This window comes from Macrotis lagotis, chromosome 6 (genome assembly GCF_037893015.1).
Source record: "Macrotis lagotis isolate mMagLag1 chromosome 6, bilby.v1.9.chrom.fasta, whole genome shotgun sequence".
Taxonomy (NCBI): domain Eukaryota; kingdom Metazoa; phylum Chordata; class Mammalia; order Peramelemorphia; family Peramelidae; genus Macrotis; species Macrotis lagotis.
Genome location: NC_133663.1, coordinates 24,606,188 through 24,626,506, shown reverse-complemented (window position 1 = coordinate 24,626,506; position 20,319 = coordinate 24,606,188). Strand labels below are relative to the sequence as shown.

At 34.1% G+C, this 20,319-nt stretch overlaps 1 protein-coding gene across 1 annotated transcript in view; it reads left to right on the top strand.

Moving 5' to 3' along the window:
* The first annotated feature begins 245 nt into the window (after positions 1-245).
* SI (sucrase-isomaltase) overlaps positions 246-20,319 on the top strand; it is a 91,923-nt gene continuing 71,849 nt past the window's right edge. The window contains exons 1-12 of the mRNA XM_074192516.1: positions 246-363; positions 1,645-1,745; positions 3,894-4,011; positions 4,108-4,217; positions 5,303-5,454; positions 7,586-7,757; positions 9,328-9,427; positions 10,971-11,083; positions 14,554-14,679; positions 15,312-15,443; positions 15,527-15,646; positions 18,352-18,465. Of these exons, the coding sequence (XP_074048617.1) occupies positions 246-363; positions 1,645-1,745; positions 3,894-4,011; positions 4,108-4,217; positions 5,303-5,454; positions 7,586-7,757; positions 9,328-9,427; positions 10,971-11,083; positions 14,554-14,679; positions 15,312-15,443; positions 15,527-15,646; positions 18,352-18,465 (1,476 nt within the window). The remainder of the gene's footprint in view (positions 364-1,644; positions 1,746-3,893; positions 4,012-4,107; positions 4,218-5,302; positions 5,455-7,585; positions 7,758-9,327; positions 9,428-10,970; positions 11,084-14,553; positions 14,680-15,311; positions 15,444-15,526; positions 15,647-18,351; positions 18,466-20,319) is intronic.

The window sequence follows — 20,319 nt, the reverse complement described above, 5'->3', positions numbered from 1 at the left end:
AAACTGAAAACTGAAAAATCTATTCCTTAATTTTATAATAATAATAATAATAGAGATGATAAATTGCACTCAAATCCATGGATTTGATATGGATCTATGTTTGAATGTAGTCCAGCTTGTAATTATGTTCCAGGATTATGCCAAAAAGGAAACAGTCTCTGCTCTCATGAAGCTGGTATGACCCTGGAAACTTCATTTTTGTCATGAACAACAACTTGAAAAGCTCATCTTTTCTCTTCTTACAGATGGCAAGGAGGAAATTCAGTGCATTAGAACTCTTCTTAATTTTCCTATTTATAATTGTGACTTTAATTGCTGTGGGCTTGATTGTGGCCTTCACCCAAAATGTGCCAGGGATCAAAGGTAAGGATCCAGACCCTGAAACTCAGACAAGTATCTCTTTCAGTTGAAGATGTGCAAACATACACACATGCATAAAATACATATAATTTTACTAACTCTTGGGGTTCAAGTTATACAAACATTGACACCTATAGACCTATAGCCTCAGGTAAATGTCTTCACATGGAATCATATGGAGTATATTTGCTCCACAATTAAAACATATAAACAGACATATATATTAAAAGCTGAATTCTGAGATGGAGTAAGTATACAGATGGAGACACATTGATACCTATAGTCTAAACTAAAAACACACACACATAATACAAATATCTTTACTCATACTTGAGGTCCAAGTTAAGAGTATATAGAAACATTAATACCTATAGCCTCAGGTAAATATCTTCACATGGAACCATATGAAGAATATTTGCTCCACAATCAAAGAATATAAATAGGCACATATACTAAAATGGGAAGTTTGAGGAGGGATAGGTATACAGAAAGAGTAACATTAACATCTATATGTTAAGCTAAAAGCATACACACACACACACACACACACACACACACACCTGAAATATGAATTGAATCTGTCCTTTGGCAAGTACTTGCTATCTGATCTTGGCTAAGTTGCTGAGAGATCAACTTTCTGGGTTCAAGGAAACTCAGCTTATAAATAAATGATAGGTGAGGTGTCAATTTACATTGGAGTAAGGGGTTTCTACACAGGAAAATCTCTATAATAATGAAATCACAAACCCTACCATACGTGACACCCCCACCCCAAATTGAATCACTCTGTTGATTCAGATTGAGTTTACACCCTAATAAAAAACCCAATATTTTTCACCTGTGATCTATTCACTTCTCTAATATCTTGTGCTCATAAAGATAATTTTGAATTTTGCTGACGAATTCATCATTTTGTTGTTGATTTAAACCTTTGGTTTTATTGGCGGAACACACCTCTGCTGTAAAAGTTTTACACTTCAACTAAAGTTGTTTCTTTTTGGATGCCTTATCTATATAGTTACCTTACCTCAAAGCATTATCATAAGCCCCCAAGGAGATCACACATGGAAAGAGCTTGTCAAACCTCCATGTGTGATAGATATCAGTTTTTTGTCATTTCCTCTTAATAATCAATAATAAAAATAGGTCTTAGTTGTACTGCATGTCTTAATTTTTTTTCACCTAAGCTGGCGTTTTCATCAATATAAGGTTATATTACTTTGAAAATAGACATCAGCATGGCATATGAAACACTGGAATAACTTGTCATCTGTTTTATTTTAGAAATTGTTTCAGAAAATGTAACACCAGGAAAATGTCCAAGTGATGTGAAAACCAATATAAATGGGAGAATAAACTGCATACCAGATCAACTTGCAACAGAGGTTCAAAAAATATTGCTATCTTTTCAATTTCATTTGTTCTTTCAAGCGTGTTACATTCATACTATTGTGAGACTATATGGGAATATATTATCTCTATACTGACTAGGTCCCGGAATGTTGCCTTGCCTATGTAATTCACATTTTGATAGTTGGATATACAGAAATATTGGGCCAATTCCATCTTTCATGGTATCTGTATATCAATTAGCTTGCATTTGACCTACCACTATGAGGCTTTTTTCTAATGTCCTATCATATTTTACCCATCTATCAGAGTCCGTTTTCTTTTTGATTTCAGAAAGATTTCTGTCCCTTAGTTTGAATAATAAATAAAGTCTATGGAAAAAGCAAAATGGCAGTGGATAGAGCACCGGCCCTGGAGTCAGGAGTACCTGAGTTCAAATCCAGCCTCAGACACTTAATAATTACCTAGCTGTGTGGCCTTGGGCAAGCTACTTAACCCCATTTGCCGGGCAAAAAAGAAAAAAATAGCAAAATGAGTTTTTGTTGTGGCAAATTTTCTGGGAAGACAATGGAAAGACTTCTGGATTAAGTGTCAGAGGACCTGGGTTCAAATGCTGACTGTTTTGTTACTCTGTTACTTAGGCAAGTCACAGTTTCTCCATTTGGGTGAGCCAATTTCCTCATTTATACAATGAAGGAATTGTATTAACCAACCTCTGGCATTTCCATCATGAATCATCATTGTTTTTCTCATGTCACCTGGTATATCTGAAAATATCCTTAAAACATTCTTTTGAAATATTTTTACATTTCTGATACCAGAATCTTGAAAGAGCTGCTCTTCAAGGAGGGGGATAATTTGTTTATTCAAAAGAGTTTATTGATTTCCAATAAGAAGGAATATGCCAATCAAAAAGTGTGAGAAAAGATTGCCTTATTCCATAGGTACTAGAAGTTTCTCTTGAACCAAACAAGATTTCAATACATCCATTCTGTTTCTTATTTTCACCATAAAGAGATTTTGGAATCTCTTTGTCTGATCACTTTCTAATTATTTCCTCACCATACCAACTGGTGTTTGAGAACCTTCAAATTCATTGATTTTCCTTCTTGCAATTTCCCTTTGATATCCTTTCTATGTATTTGTCCATATCATTAAAGAGCATCAGCTCTTTGTAATCGTGTCATTCCTTAGCTTACGACTGAGAAAAATAATCTCCCTTACATATAAGGGATTTGCACTGATAAGGTACTAGAATATAAATTGAAGGGCAGGTGTTTATGACTGAAGCTAGAGAACCATCTAATAATGTTTGAGCTAATAGTTCAAAATGTATCAGAAGATAAATTGTGGAGGCAGGAGCCATCCTCCTTGAAGCAGATACATAACCTGCAAAATAAATTTGAGGAGGTTTAGAAATGCTTATGTTGTTAAACAGCATTTTTTGATCTTAACTTATAAAAATTAAAGGGGAGGGGAAGGGAGAAAGATGATTTTGTAAATAGTCAATAGTCCTTCTAGCTAAATAATTAATGTTATAAAACTCTACTTGCAAACTAATCTTATGCAGAAAGGGCATCATATAACAACATGGTCTAAATTAAACAAAAGTAATTATTTTGTAAGAGACTTTCCTTCACTTCACTGTTGTAGAATATTATAGGTTTAATCTGTAAATCTGTTTCAGTTCAAAACTTTCCACTCCATACCCCCCTCACTTCCCCCCCACCTCCCGGCCACCATATGCAATAGCTAAAGAAAAGATCCTTATTATGGGATTCTATTCAAAATTTAACCTTGGAAACATGTTCAACCCCGCTAGGCAATGTAACATTTTAAAGTCCTCATCAGAAGTGTCATATACCATTGCTTTGGCATTGTATCATTGCATCAAAACCATGAAAGTGCATTAAACTGGAAGCACCTGCAGGGAAGGAAGTATAATTCTAAACTATCCTTGTAATTCTTTGAATTAAAGCCTTTCAGTGAATGCTATTATCTAATAACAGTTTGCCTCTGAATTCCCAATATCTGCCTGCATCAAAAAACAATTAGTGAAATGAATTTACATATAGCATGATCTGGGGGGGAAAGAGGAAACCAGAATATCCTTAGTTTGAAATTAAAATTAGAAATCAAAATATTCAACCATGACAAATGACATTTATTTGATGTTCGTCCAGGCAGTATGTGCCCAACGAGGCTGTTGTTGGAGTCCTCTGAATGATACATACTTCCCTTGGTGCATCTTTGGGGACAATCATGGCTACAGAGTTGATGAACAGCAGCCAACTAAAGCTGGTAAAGATTAGATTACCTTTCAAGCTTTAACCTCATCATAAAATGGACATTTTAATAAAGAAACTCAATCTGCTTTTTCCTTCCCTTTTTTTTAAGGAATGCAAATGAAATTAAGCAGGATCCCTTCACCTACTGTATTTGGAAATGACATTAACAATGTCTTACTCACAACAGAAAGTCAGACAGCCAATCGGTTTCGATTCAAGGTAGGATTTGCTAAGTCTTGGAATCAATTTTAAAAGGAAACAGTAGACAAAGGACAGACAATGAGGAATCACTTTTCCCTTTTGAAAAAAGTAAATTTATTACCAAATATGGAATTTCAATTAAGTTTTAGTAGAAAGGTCCTTGAAAATCTGGGCTTATTTTTCCTTCATGCTGTCTTTGCATTTTGAATAACTAGTATTATACTTCATTCATGATATTTGCTTAATAAAACTTATTTTATAGATTACAAGATCATTTTACCATGTCTTGGTGGTCTAAAGAGTCAATTGAAAATTTAATACAAGCTTATTGATTATCAGCAAGTTGCAATAATTGGAAAAAAAATTAGTATTTTAATTATTCTTAAAATCAAATAAAACCCATATGATATTATATGTATATCATTTATTAAATCTTTTAAAAATATTTAAATGTTAAAAAATAATTCTGGAATGATAAACTATAGTATAACATTGGAGCATCCATACAATTATGCAACGCAAATTATCTTTGAAGTAATGAATAGTTTCCTGGACTTGAAGCTACCTCTATCCTAATATTAACATTTATTGACTCTGAGTATGAGTAAGATATAGCCCTCTGAGCTTTACTTGTCTTATTTGTAAAATAGACCTAACAATACATTTGTAGCCTCATGATTCTATCATTTAAATATAGTTCTATGGCTGACAATGTAAATGTATAACCTTGAAAATGAATGACGTTCCTTATTTTATAGATGAGGAAAGAGGTTCAGAAAAATGAAGGATCTAAATTATATGAACCTATTGAGTTTCAGGAAATATGAAGTTCAAGCCCAATTCTCTTCTGAAATTTAATTACTCTATTCATTCCAATATATCACATCAGCTCTACCTATGTGTAAAATATATGTTCACAAATCACTTCAGAAAGTAAAAAATGAAGGCAGGATCTCATTTATTTTCTTAGATACACTTATAAGATGGCTTATAGACTATTATTAATGAGCCCTGGATCAACAGAAAGAACATTTTCATTAAGTCCTAATTGATTTCATGTCAAATAATTTTGTCTTGATTTAAAAAAAATTGAATCTTTTCAGATTACCGATCCTAACAACCAAAGATTTGAAGTTCCTCATCAGTATGTCAAAGAATTTACTCAATCAGAAGCAACGGATACAAAATATAAGATAGAAGTGACTAACAATCCATTTGCCATTAAAGTAATTCGAAAAAGCAACAACCGAGTTTTGTAAGTGACTTCTTTTGATATCTTTATTCCTCCCTACAAAATTCTGGCCTTCCTATTCTTGTTGAGGAGATCAGGATAGAAAGGACTTGATTTAATCATTTTTCTTATAGTTTTAAGATTTCTCTTTAAAAAAAAACTGGAGTAGTTCCATGCATATTTGCCTATTTAATGATATTCATATTATGTTATTAAGTATGTTATATAATGGTATCATACTGTACTACCAGATTTTATAAACCTAAAGTGTATAAATTCCTGAATATTTTACATTCTGTTGCTATATCATAGTCAATGGCCTTGGGAATAAGGGAGATTTGAATTCATGTGTGATCTCTGACCTTGGATAGAATTTCAAAACTGTTTAGAATTACAGCTCTCTCATCTGTAAACTGGGGATGTTTGCTACCTCACTCATAGAACTATCATAGAGTTTTAAGTAAGATAACATGGAAATTGCTTTGTAAAATTTATAGCACTATTTCAATGTCTGTTATTATTAATTAGTTTCTTATTGAGATAAGAACATTATATCTAAAAACAAGAACCTAATAATAATATTTAACCTTTATATCATATCTAGATTAACAAAGAACTCTATGTTTGTGTATATATAGAAAAATCCAAATTTATGCAGATCAACATATATATATATATATAGACATATCTACATAAGCAATATAAAATATATAAATATTGAGATTATCTAAAATGTAGCTAGACAGAGGGATGATAGACAGTTAAATTTTCCTCTTGATCTTTACAACTATCCTAAATTAGTGAGTGATTATCTCCATGTTACAGATTAGTACTTTAAGCCTCAGTGATTTCAAGGGACTAGGATTATGCAATTTGTAAATGGCTGAAGCAGGATTAGAGAGAATTCAGATTAGATATCTGACTCCAGGCCTAGCTCTCTAGCCTTTATGGGCATGCAATTGTTCCTAATCATCAATATAAATATTGATTACTTTAAATTCATTAATTTTTATAAATGTTCAATATGCCAAGTTACTTTGATAGAAATATTAATTGAAAGATTGATAAAGTAAAGAAATACCAGCAGATCAACAATTATATTTTAATAGTTCAGGATATTCATTGGAAAGGTAGGTCATTCTATTTACACAAAGCAGCTACGTGGGATTGTATGTTGGCTCTTTACTAGACTGTAACTTCCTGGAGATTGGGTACACATAGAGAAGATGCTTGGTCAATGTATAATGAATGAATGACTGGCTGAATGTGGACGTGTATAGTCCCAAAATGATTATTAGTTAAAGATTTTCATCTATAATTAGAAATATTTTATCAGCTAAGTTGATATAACTTATACAGCTAGCTATACTCTTGTATATATTTTTACCTAGGGTTAGGGTCAAGATTTTAATCCCTATGTAATTTCCCCTGTGAATTCATATCAGTATCTTCTTTCCATTTTCTAGTCTTCGAGGGTAACAAACAAGGACTGATTTTCAAGATATTATTAAGTCCTATCCCAATGATAAGTTGTTGTTTGCCCTTCATTCTAGAAGAAGACCATGATATCAGGAAGGAGATGGCATGACTTGCAAGTGAATTGAATTTAAGTGAGGGAGGCTCATGCAAGGTCACCAGCTCCTTGGGAGCCATCTTGCTCCAGTGACAAAATATTGATCAGGATGATTGGAGATGGCCCTGGATTCAGTGAGAGATCTTTTAAATGAGTGTGATATGAGTCATCTAGTGAACAATGAAGAACTTAGTCTAGGCTCATATGTCAGTATGTCAGATATAAGACTTAAACCTCCCCTTTCTAGATAGGGCCAACTGTCTTTCTTCTTAATCATTTTGTTTATAATTATATTTGCTTCATGACTATTTACAGATATAAAAATAACATGGCAGCCAAGGGTTATAATGAATAGTGTCTTGGATTGGGATCAGGAAAAACTGAATTCAAACCCAGAACCTTACTAACTATGTGACCATGGTCAAGTCTCTTAGTCTCTCTCCACGTTAGTGTCCTTATCTATAAAATGGGGACAATAATAACATTTACCTCAGAGGGTTGTTATGGGGATTAAATAAGATAGTGATTGTAAAATGTTTTGTAAATCTTAAGTGATTATGTGTACATTATTATATTTTTCAGGTTTGACACAAGCTTTGGGCCTCTGGTTTACTCAGATCAATATTTACAAATCTCAACCAAACTACCCAGCAGCTATTTCTATGGTATTGGGGAACATATCCATAAACGGTTCCGTCATGATACATACTGGAAAAACTGGCCCATCTTTACCCGGGATGAACTGCCTGGTGATGTAAGAAATCATTTTCCATGTCTTTCTATAAATAGACAAGAGAATGTTAGAGAAGATTAGACATCTGTGGGTTTCCAAGCTTTATCTGCTGTTGTAAATTCCCAATGAAATATTTTAATAGCCAATAATATCTAGCACAATCATTTAGATGTGACAAGCATATTTGCTACAAAATCACTGTTTGGTAATCCTCCTCCTTAAGAGATGGCTTGTTTTTCATGATTATGAGTTCTATTGAATTTTGGGGCTTCATCGCAAGCTTTAAGCCGATTGTGCTATAAAGCAAGATAATATATCACCGAGCCACAGAACAGTTAGCCTGACCTACAGAGCTAGAAATTTTAATGTATGCACTAGTCTGTGAGAGACTCATCACCCAAAGGGTGGGTAGCCTGACCCTTGGAGTGGCAGTTAGATCAGTGTCACACAAATCCTTTCTAGTATGTGATGATCAATCTTAGTTTAATGGTCTACGGGGATGACTTTCTAGACTACATTCTAGATTCATTTCCGTGGCATGATGAGGCAACTAAGGAAGTATTGCATGATGAAAAAAACAGAAGAGTTTCTGGGGTGGCTAGGTGGCACAGTGGATAGAGTACTGGCCCTGGAGTCTGGAGTACCTGAGTTTGAATCCAGCCTCAGACACTTCATAATTACTTAGGACTTGGGCAAGCCAAAAAAGCAAAAACATCCTAACCGCCCCCCCCCCAAAACAGAAGAGCTTGATGAAGTCAGAAGACCTAGTCTGTCACACGTACCAGCTCTGTGATATTGGCTAATGGATAGGCAATCGTGTTAGCTTCTGGAAAAGTCCTCTAAAAATTTTACAAACCAGTGCTAACTTATCAACACAGAGTTCCATAACCTGGGAATTCTCTATACTAATAAAATCAGAATTCAGTCCTTATATCCTTAAATATATGGCACAATACATAAAACAAATATCCAGGATAATGTTAATAGCCCAAACTCACATGCTCCAGGTTCAGAGGTATGGCACAGTTAGACTGGAAGCCATCAAGCATGGAAGCTTGGCACAGTGGACACTGGTACTTCGAGCCCTAATCTTGTTGACCGAGTTCCTACTATTTCTTCCTTTAGTCTGAGCCTCCAATAGGAAAACTTGCAGCTATTCTTTGCTGGGCTTTCAAAAATTAATGGTACTAGGGCGGCTAGGTGGCATAGTGGATAAAGCACTGGCCCTGGAGTCAGGAGTAGCTGGGTTCAAATCTGGTCTCAGACACTTAGTAATTGCCTAGCTGTGTGGCCTTGGGCAAGCCCCTTAACCCCGTTTGCCTTGCAAAAACCTAAAAAAATATTAATGGTACTTTCCAACATATTCCTTGACTGTGGCTAGTGATAGATCTGTGTATTACTTTGAGGGTACATTTAGGGTTTAAACCCTTAGAGCATTTGGGAATGAAACAGAGGTCTACAAGTCTTGCAGGTTCTTACCATGAAAATTGAAAGAAGATAAAAGAGGTTTTAAATATTTCTTTAGCATGTATGCTTTTTACTTTCAATGGATGTTAACATTCCATAAATAAATCCTTTGCTTTTCTTATAGAACAATCATAACTTATATGGCCAACAAACATTGTTCACCTGCATTGAAGATAATTCAGGACTGTCTTTTGGAGTTTTCTTAATGAATAGCAATGCAATGGGTAAGAATCATTGGACTGAACACAGGCACATTCTTCTACAAAAGTAGCCTGAAACTTTTTTATGTCTGCTCATACTAATTGCCCTTGTCCATGTCCTTCCATATTTTTAGTACCATATGGAATCTATTCAGGAGGCAGTGTGACTTTCCTTGAGTCCTCTTAGATTTGTTAAGGGTTTTATGAGAAGTTAGCAGCCTCATCATGTATCCCTCATTCTTGGAATATGACATTATTTCTCTTTTGGTAACTCGTGCTTGTTATGTATTGGGTCTTCCACTTGAGAGTTCCCCAGCTTTTACCTTTTGGTCATAGAGTGTCTTGATTTTGAATATTTAGAATAATATTGGTACTTGAAAGACAGGTCTTTGCTTAAAAGAGTGACTTGGAGTAATTAAATTAATCATGTATTTTTCTTAAAAGTAATTTATAGACACACACACACACACACACACACACACACACACACACACACATGCTAGGTGGCACAGTAGATAGAATGTAAGGCCTGGAATCAAGAAGACCTGAGTTCACATTTGGACTCAGTAGTTTTGTGACCCTGGGTAAGTCACGTAAACCTATTTGCCTCTGTTTCTTCATCTGTAAAATGAGATGGAGAAGGAAATGGAAAACCACTCTTGTATCTTTGTCAAAAAAATCCAATGAGATCATAAAGATTTGGAAACAACTAAAAATGACTGAACAATTTAGAACATAAATGTATACATCTAGAGAAAGAATAAAACTTGTCTACATATATATTTATATATATACAAATCATTGTATTTTCAAATTGAACCTGAGGCTCTAAATTATCAAGAAAATTTCTTAAATTTCAGTAATATCGGGCCAGCTAGGTGGTACAGTGGATAAAGCACCAGCCCTTGAGTCAGGAGGACCTGAGTTCAAATGCAGCCTTAGACACTTAATAATTGCCTAGCTCTGTGGCCTTGGGCAAGTCACTTAACCCTATTGCCTTAAATAAATAAAATATTTTTTTAAAAAAAATTCAGTAATATCTAGCTCATAAATTTATATATTTGAAGCATACTAAATTCAAAATCATATGATGATAGTCCATCTTCAAGGGACAATATTTTTTGATATATTGTATACCTTGGAAGAAAATTATTTATCTTAGATACTAGATTTCATTTTTTGCATGAATATTCACTACATTAAAATGTATTGGATCTGTAACCATGGCCTTAAAAATTGCCTATCATTGGGTATTTGCTTTCATTTTTCTTTCCCCCAAGAATATGGAAATATTTTAATTTTGTGAATTGAAAAAGGATTAAGATGAAATTATATGTGGAGGGGGTTAGTAGTATTTGAAGTTCTAAACAAATTGAAATATTGTTTACAGGTGCAAATTTGAGGGTGCTGTTTTATTTGTTTATCAAAAAATTGAAAATGAATGGTTGGAATTCTATGAATTGCCTGACATCTATTGATAATGATCTGAATTATATAGAATGGTTATTTTCATTTCTACATATTATTTTGCTATTAATTTTTGCTTTTTTGAATTTTATTTCTGTAGAGATCTTTGTCCAGCCAACTCCTATAATAACTTACAGAGTTACAGGTGGAATTCTGGACTTTTACGTATTTCTAGGTGATAACCCAGAGGAAGTAGTCCAGCAATATACTGAGGTATGGCTCAAATTTACTTTTTCCTAAAGATATCTTTCTTCTTTCCTTTTTTTAAGGGTGCCTATGAATTGTCTCTAATGTGGATTTTAGGTTGCTACTGCCCTATAACAAACATCACCCTATGACACTTCTAAAAACATCTCCCTTCAGGGTTGATAAGAAGTTGGACATATCTGAAAGGAGCCTTGGGAGATATCTTAGTTTAACGCTCTCATTTTAGAGGTGAGGGAATTGACCCAGGGTCCCAGAAGTAGCATCAGAGAAAGCCTTTACACCAAAGTCTTTAAATTTTCCCATTTTAATCAACAAGTATTTGTTGTTCCCAGGAGCTAGGAATACTAAGACAAAGAAGGACACATCTTTTACTATTGAAGGGAGTAAATGGAACACAAGAGAATTTAGTTGGGCAAGGAAAGGCAGAAGATCAGATTATAAATGATACATGAAGGAAGTCATAGAAGCCAAGAGCAAGAGGGAAACAAAGGGAAATTATTTTGGGCACAGAAATTTCCTGGAGTAGGGACCTGGCAAGGAAGAGCAGTTAGGTTATTTTTACTGGCTGAATCATAAAAAGAGCATTAAGATATAAGAAGACTGAAAAGGGGGTGGAAGGGGTAGGTTTTTAGAGCTTTAAAAGGCAAAAAGAGATTTTATATAATAGTCCTGGAGGCTGTTGTTATTGTTTGTCCTTCATTCTCGAAGATGGCTAAGACATCAGAGAGGTGATGCCATGACAAGCAGATAAACTGGATTTGAATGTGGGAGGGTGGCTACTAAATCACCACTTCCTCCTCAGGCTCCACCTGGGTCCATTGATCAGAAAAGAATCAGGATGACTGGAAATAGTCCTGGGTGCGAGGTAATCAGAGTTAAGTGACTTGCCCAGGGTCAGTGTTGTGCCTGAGGTTGGATTTGAATTCAAGTCCTCCAGACACCAGAGCTGATGCTTTCACTTCACCATCTAGTTATGCTGGTCCTGGAAGCAAGAGGAGAACATGTAGGAGAGTGTAGCACATGAATATCACAGTCAAGCCAGACAGAATATATATATATATATATATATATATACATATATATATAGTAGTTATATACTTGGAAGTTTAGAAGTTTAGGATGGAGAGCACTGCTAGCTGAACAGACTTCATGTAAGAATTGATGTCTGTACTTGAACCCTTGGTACCTAGAAAAATAAATGTCTCAGAGATGGTGCATTCTTCTATTGTTTATATTTTGTTGTATAATTGTTATATACTTACTTATATTCTTTTTTTTTTTGCTATTTTTTAATTTTTTTTTGCAAGGCAAATGGGGTTAAGTGGCTTGCCCAAGGCCACACAGCTAGGTCATTATTAAGTGTCTGAGGCCAGATTTGAACTCAGGTACACCTGTCTCCAGGGCCGATGCTCTATCCACTGAGCCACCTAGCCACCCCCATTCTTGATAAGAAAGGAGAAAGATTGATTATTAAATATTTCTTGCTTCTATCATAGTTTCCTAGTAGATGAACAGCCCTTCAGAAGTGAGAAAGTTTGTTTAGTCACATTGTCACTGGATGTAGGAAAAATGGAGGACAACTGTTCTTCAGAAAAGGGTTGAGATGTAGGAAGTGGTAGCTGCTTTCAGATCAATGCTCCAGAAGTCCCTTTAGGTTGAGACTCTAGAAGATGAACTCAATGGAAGACTCCCGTAAGCAAAAAACAAATAAACAAAAATTCTTCATTAGAAAAGTTCATAGATAATCAAGCTAAAAGGAAACAAAATTAATTTAAACCAATCTCATTTAACAAATGAAGAAATTGGGGCGGCTAGGTGGCGTAGTGGATAAAGCACCGGCCCTGGAGTCAGGAGTACCTGGGTTCAAATCTCCTATCAGACACTTAATAATGACCTAGCTGTGTGGCCTTGGGCAAGCCACTTAACCCTATTTGCCTTGCAAAAACCTAAAAAAAACAAATGAAGAAACTGAGGTTCAGTGATATCAAGTGATTTGGTCAAGATCAACATAAGGCACCAAGTTGTGTTTTGAACTCAGTTCCTATAATTCCAAAGTCAAGACTTTTCATTAGAGAGCTCCTCTTTTGTCTTCTCTATGTTTCAAGAGAGCAGAACTTTCAACCTACTTTCTTTTTCAGAAGAAACTGGAAATCAACTGTTGATTCCTATTATATATTGTATTGTATTTGTATTTGTATTTTGTCCATTTTGGGAAGGAATTGGCATTAGGGAGAAGAGTGAGGTCACCTTACCGCCATTATAGCTTTCCTTTTCTCCATATTTTTGCATATTTCTTTCCCCACCTTTCCCTCCCTGCTCCAAAATCTCCATACAAAAAGTCAGATATCTGAAGTTCTGTCATTTTCCTTACACTAACAGATGATCCTTAAGTTTAACTTGAACTTTAAACTTAAACTGAATATAAATGACATTTTGAGTAGTTCCCAAAGTTTTACACAATTGTTAATCAATCAGGAAGCAATCATAGAGCTTAGATGAAAAGAAAATATCTAGTTTAATTGGTTCATCTTAATCAGTAATCCTTTTTATACTAAAATTTTGTGCCAGCTTTTCTTTTTTCACTTTTAAAACATTTCCTTATTATGTTATTTCCATAAGGGTAATTGAGATGGACATATTTCCTCCCTAGGCTTTCCCTTTTTTAAACAAGAAATCATTAGAAGTGTATGGTTAGCTTAATTATATAGACCATACACTTTTTCTGTCTGGAGTTAGGGCACAAGAGACACAAAGGGATTAGAGGAGCCTTAATTTCATTTGGGTAGTGGGAAGAGAAATGGGGCCTCTGATCTTGCATTTTAACCTGATATAAGAAACCCATTAAATTTGGGGAAGATGGTACAGTAAACAAATATGATTTGTAGCCCTGGTCCACACTATGACAATCTTTGCTGAGAAGGGACAGAATTGCTGTCACCATTTTAACATTTCTCTTTATTTTTACTTAGCAAATTTCTTATGCAATTGCATTTGAATTACTGTCTCCCTTCTCTGAATAGTCTTTTCAACACTTTAAAAATTATTGTTCACTTTTTATTCTCTTTTTCTTTTGTTCTTTTTTTTGAAATTTCTAATAGCATCTTGTTTCTTTTTAGGTACTGATCCTTAATTTCTTAATTATGAAGGTTCAAAGGAAGTAGGGATAAAGGAGCAGGAGGAAAGAAGGAGGGATAGAGTATCAGAAGGAAAATAGGGGTCTTACATTCTTGCGATGCCATAATTATTACTCTATAAATAGGGAAAAATTACAAGTGACTTCCCAAAACAACAGTTATAGCATTCATAGTATATTGCAAAATTTACTTTAATCTCAGTATCTTTGTGGCTGTTCTTCCTCTGTTTTTTTCTTGCTTCAATGATAATTTTCCTTTAATGTTAAGGGAAGACTAATATTAATAATCAAAATGAGACATCTTTCTCTTTGCTATGACTAATTAAAATGTTGCATCTCTAAGTTTATTGGAAGACCAACAATGCCTTCATACTGGGGTCTTGGATTCCAACTGAGCCGCTGGAATTATGGAACTCTTAATGAGGTGAAGAAAGTGGTGGAACAAAATCGGGCAATTGGCATTCCTTATGTAAGTGGAATAACAATTTTTGCACACATAGATTCCTAGTATATATTAACAATCCTAAACTGACTGAATAAATAATGAGATTTTGTTTTATTTTATAATATTGCTTCCCTATATTCATTTCCTATATTTTGTCGTATATGCAGAATTAGAATATATTTATGCAATAATTATAATCATTTCAGTTGGAAGCAAATATTATATAGATATAGGGGTATATTTTTCAAAATCACCCAAAATATATAATATCAACTATTTTAATTGAATTGAATTTATATTAATTGATGACCCCAAAAAACAATTGATAGAATCTTTAATTGTATAGAACAATATAGTTGATATAGTTAACACATAGAAAAAAATTTCTAGAGTTAAAGGTATTACTTTTCAATTAGTATGAATTATATTGATCTCAATTTAAGTAATATATACAAAGCTAGAAAACAGACAAATTATTACTTAGTTTTTGCTTATAAAATCACATTTAATCTAAATCAACATTTTCTTAGTGAACATAATAATTGAGATTTCAATGATATTAATAAAAATTTCCATCTGAAATGACAAGATTTTAGTGCATTGGAACCTTTTCCTTTTTATCACTAATTACTAAAACAGATTTTATTCATTTTTAGGATGTTCAAGTCACTGATATTGACTATATGGAGGAAAAGAAAGACTTTACTTATGATCTCGTAACTTTTGCGGGACTCCCTGAATTTGTTCAAGATTTGCACAACCATGAACAGAAATATATCATCATTCTGGTAATGATTAAAAATATGTGTTTTCCATAATTCTGCCTCAAAAATAGGAGATTATTCTAATATTTCTTATTTTCTATTATTAGGACCCTGCCATTTCTATAAACAAACGACTTAATGGAAAGCCTTATGAAGCATATGATAGGGGAACGGCACAAGATGTGTGGGTAAAGAAGGCAGATGGGAAAACTTCGCTCATTGGAGAGGTAACATTAGGTCTAATCCGAATTTATCCTACCAGTTGGGACCCTAAAGTTCATTGCAACTGATAATTTGATTTTAATAGCAGATTATGCAATCTCTCAAAGGAAAATCATTTATAAAATTGTGATGTTAATCTAAAGCTGGAAGGGAGCTCAGAGGATATTATTTCCCTATTTCATTTTACACACACAAAACTTGGATGAATAGATTTGTGATGTCTTCAACAAAGTCACACAGAATTATGGGGCAAAGAAAAGATTTGCCCTCTAACAATTGCCCCCAAATTCTTTCCATTGTACCAAACCACAGATCTTAAAATGACAGCTTAAAGAATCTTAGACTATCATCTAAGCCTAACTCCTTTTTTATATGAGGAAACTAAGGTCTGATGAGGTTTGATAACTTACCTAAGATAAAGTAAATAGAAAGCTGAGACCTTGGACCATTCATTTTCAGTCTTTCCTATCTGGAATATAGAATAGATAAATCACAATCTACAGTTTCAACTCTGCTCTATGCTCATTTTATTTTGTTTAGCATCATTTTATTTTATCTTTTTTTTTTTTTTGCAAGGCAAACAGGGTCAAGTGGCTTACTCAAGGCCACACAGCTAGGTAATCATTAAGTGTCTGAGGGCGCATTTGAACTCAGATCCTCCACTGCGCCCCATATTTAGTATCATTTTAAATTGGTTTTTCCTATCTCACTCAGTCTGGCTACCATAGTCTGGCAGTCAGGATGTGTTAACTAGGTGGTGCAGTGAAGACAGCATTGCCCTTGGAATCTGGTCCATTGGAGTTAAAACCTTGCTTCAGATATTTTCTGACTGTGTGATCCTAGATATCACTTAAATTTGCTAAGACTCAATTTCCTCATCTGTAAATTGGGGATACCAATATCATCTTCTGACAGTTGTTAGGAGGATTAAATGAGATCACACACACATAAAGGATTTGCAAACATTCAATTGTTGGCAGGCAGTATTTTTTTTTTTAGTTTTTTTGCAAGGCAATGGGGTTAAGTCCGAGGCCACACAGCTAGGTAGTCATTAAATGTCTGAGGCCAGATTTGAACTCAGGTACTCCTGACTTCAGGGTCTGTGCTCTATCCACTGTGCAACCTAGCTGCCCCTCAAACATTAAATTGTTAAACAAATATTAGTTGTATTAATATGAAGAGTAGGGTTGAGTTTATACCATTTGGGGATTCTTTAGAGGCAATGATCGAATTCTAGACTCTTCCTGTATGCCCTACTGTCTCTAGTATTTGTCTTGAATAAAAAAAGTAAAAAACAAAGCTTAGCCTCTCAACAAATGAGAGTGTACTAATTAAAATAATAAAAAATGAGTATAAAATGGTTATAAATATCACATAGAAAAAATCATAGTTATGATTTTCATTTTAGAATGTATACTTTTAAAGGTCAGAGTGGGACTATTTTCTTTTTTTCTTTTTTTTATTTACTTGTTTGAATTCTCAGATCCTGTTCAACCTTTGTAATAGAGCAAAGAATTGTTAAGTGCTTTAATTGACTTGAAAAGTTCTAGAATGCTTAAGAAAAAAAAAAGATAAGAATAAATTTCCTTGTTCAATGATCAGAAAATTTACTTTTTAAGAGCAATGTGAGCATTATTTCAAATACGTATCATGATAATCACATCAGTTTAGGAATTTGTTCATAGTAAAGAATATTAGGTAGTGACTGTATTCTTGCTCAATGGAAAGGGTATAGCAGTGGCAAGTCTGTTTTGGAGCCAGGTCAAACCAGCCCAGAAGATCCCACTGTTAAATTTTCAATGGGAGTATTTGCATATTGGAAATGAGCAAATGATACAAATCATGGAGTGATTTATTATTTTGTTCGTTATCTAGACTAGAATGCAATGGAACAAATAATAATGCAGCGATCACTTAAAAATGTGTCATGAGTATTTGTTTTTGTTTTGTGTTTAATTTTGGGGAGCTAGTCGTTCAACATTTCCAGGACATCACTTCTTATAGCTGATGGTTCATGATCTCTGAGCAGAGCTATAGTGCGCTGGGCAGACTGGCCATCTACACTGAGTTTGGCATCAATTGAATGAACTTATTGGGGCAGGGGGTGGGGGAACAACATTGTCAAAGTGGGGGTATAATTAACCAAGATTTCTTTCAGAGCTTTCAGGTCCATCAGCCTAGGTGAGCTAGGGAAAGTCAGTTCAAAGCAATACTAAACAAAATAAAATAAAGCAGATGACTTTTATTTTATATTTGCAAATTGATCCTTATGATTTTGGAGGACAAACACAAAGCATATCACATACTGCAGAAAAGAAGAGGAAGCTATTTCAGGCCATACTTGTCAGATGATTTCCTCTGAAATTTGTAAAGAATTTTTTTCAGGATTAAAACAAATCAAAGTTAAGTAGGATGCAGAGAAGATACACTGAATGTCTAATTTGGCAAGAGATTTATTTTCTTAGTTCATTTACTGGCTTGGTTCTGTATTCCACCCAGATAATTTGTGAAAATCCAATGAAATCACAATATGAAATCATATTGTAGTGTATAAAACCCCAAATTAGAGTTAGATACAGTAGATTTATTATGATTATTATAATTCTTATTATGAACAATTCTCTTTCCTAGTATATCAAATGCTTATTTACTCTTCTTTGTGGCTATGCATCCCTCTCTACAACTTCATCATTTAACCTTTCACTTTTAGGTTTGGCCTGGTTTAACTGTATATCCAGATTTCACCAATCCGGCATGTATAGAATGGTGGGCAAACGAGTGTAAAATTTTTCATGATGAAGTGCCCTTTGATGGATTATGGATTGTAAGTAATTTTTAAAAACTCATATGTCAGAAAGTCAAAGTAAAAATGGTCTATTCATAGTAATGACCATAATACTAAGACATTTTCCATCAATATAGAAGTTATCTTTGGGATACTAATGAAACCAAAATTCAGAAATATAGATAGAAGTATTTTTGGTTCTGCCAGTAATTTACTGGTAACAGTCATTCTTTGATGTGGTCATTTTTATTTTAAACTTGCAAGTCTACAAATGTGGAAACTGAGACACAGGTTTAAAAAAAATCAATCACCTAGACTTGTGAAACAGATAGAATGGGTGGCTCTTGTCTTTTGTTATCGAAGAAGACCAAAATGACATCACTATGTTCGAGACAAATGACAGTGTGTCTGATTGTGGCTGATCAGACCAATACGGGCTCGGAATGTTTTACCACATGCCTGGAACAAATAGTCTGTGTGAACACCTGGGGTCTTACTCTGAACTTGTATATCTTATGTTTTCTTTGAGCTACTTCAATTCTGTCTTCTTTATAGAGCACAGAACCCTCACTGATGAGGCTACCCCATGCCAGGTGGTCCTGTGCCAATGTCTCCCATGTTGCATAATTAATCTAAAGTTCTTAAGAGAGACCTTCAGGATATCTTGGTACCAACTTTTCTGACCCATTGGGTGAATTTGCCATAAAATAGTCTTTCTGGCAAGCATACATTTGGCATTCTAATGATATGGCCAGTCCATCATTGTTGTGTTCTCCCTAGTATTGTTTGAATGCTTGGCAATTTAGCTTGAGAAAGGACTTTAATGTCTGATAGAATAAGAAAGAGGTTATCTACGACTGTGGTATGGAATATAATGGTGAATGGACTCAAGACCTAGGCAATAACTATATAACAACCAACTTAATCAGGAACAATATCAAACAGAAAAAAATATAGAAAAGAGCTCCTTCTCAGGAAATGTTAAAACTAGGAAGAAGAGTAAGCTCTATGGCGAGTTGCAGTCAATAAATATTTATTTGTTATATACAGTATGATACCATGGAAGAGACAACTTTCCTTTTATCAATTAGACATCATAATGTCTGTGATAGACAAGGTATCATACAAACTATGTTGGTATGAGTTAACAGTGGATCAATGATTTGCTCTTTCCATTATAATGATGAAAGTAAGAAACTCAGAATGTTGCTTCTAGATCATATGGTACCATTTGCAACTAACTTGAAAAAAACGAAGGGTTCTCTGATGTTTGATGTGACCCTTATTTCTACAGTGGGTTCATGCTCAGAAATCTACAAAGTTCTAAGCTCTGGGATCTATGAGGAATATTACAACATTCCAGAAGCTTAGAATAAAAAGGAGATAGGCTATATAAGAACATCATTTGATAGGTTGGTATGCGATACATGCCTTAAGAGTGAGTGGTAAGTATCTCATTTGATAAAGGACAGAACTTTTTCAACTGAACCAATAAGACTTTTTTGGAGGTAATAATGTTTGATCTATGCTTTGAAAATGGGGATATAATTTGATAAGCAGGGAAAAATACATGTTTGGGAGGAATTAAGTGAATGGGAAGGGTTACTGAGATGAGGGAAATAAAAAAGAGCATTTGAAGTCAGGGAAAGAGAATGTTTCCCTTATTAGTTTTTTTTTTTTTCTTTTGGCTAATCTTAAGAGAAAAAATCAAGAATAATGATTATATTTTCAAAACTCTGCCCATATCAATGATTTTAAAATATTTTATTTATTTAAAATATTCTTTAAAAATAGAATTAAGATTTCTTTTGGGTAGGAAGCTCCCAGTGTGTAATTTCTTTTACTAGGGATGCTTTGCAGCTTCAGTTTTAAAGGGCCACTTTAGACATAAAG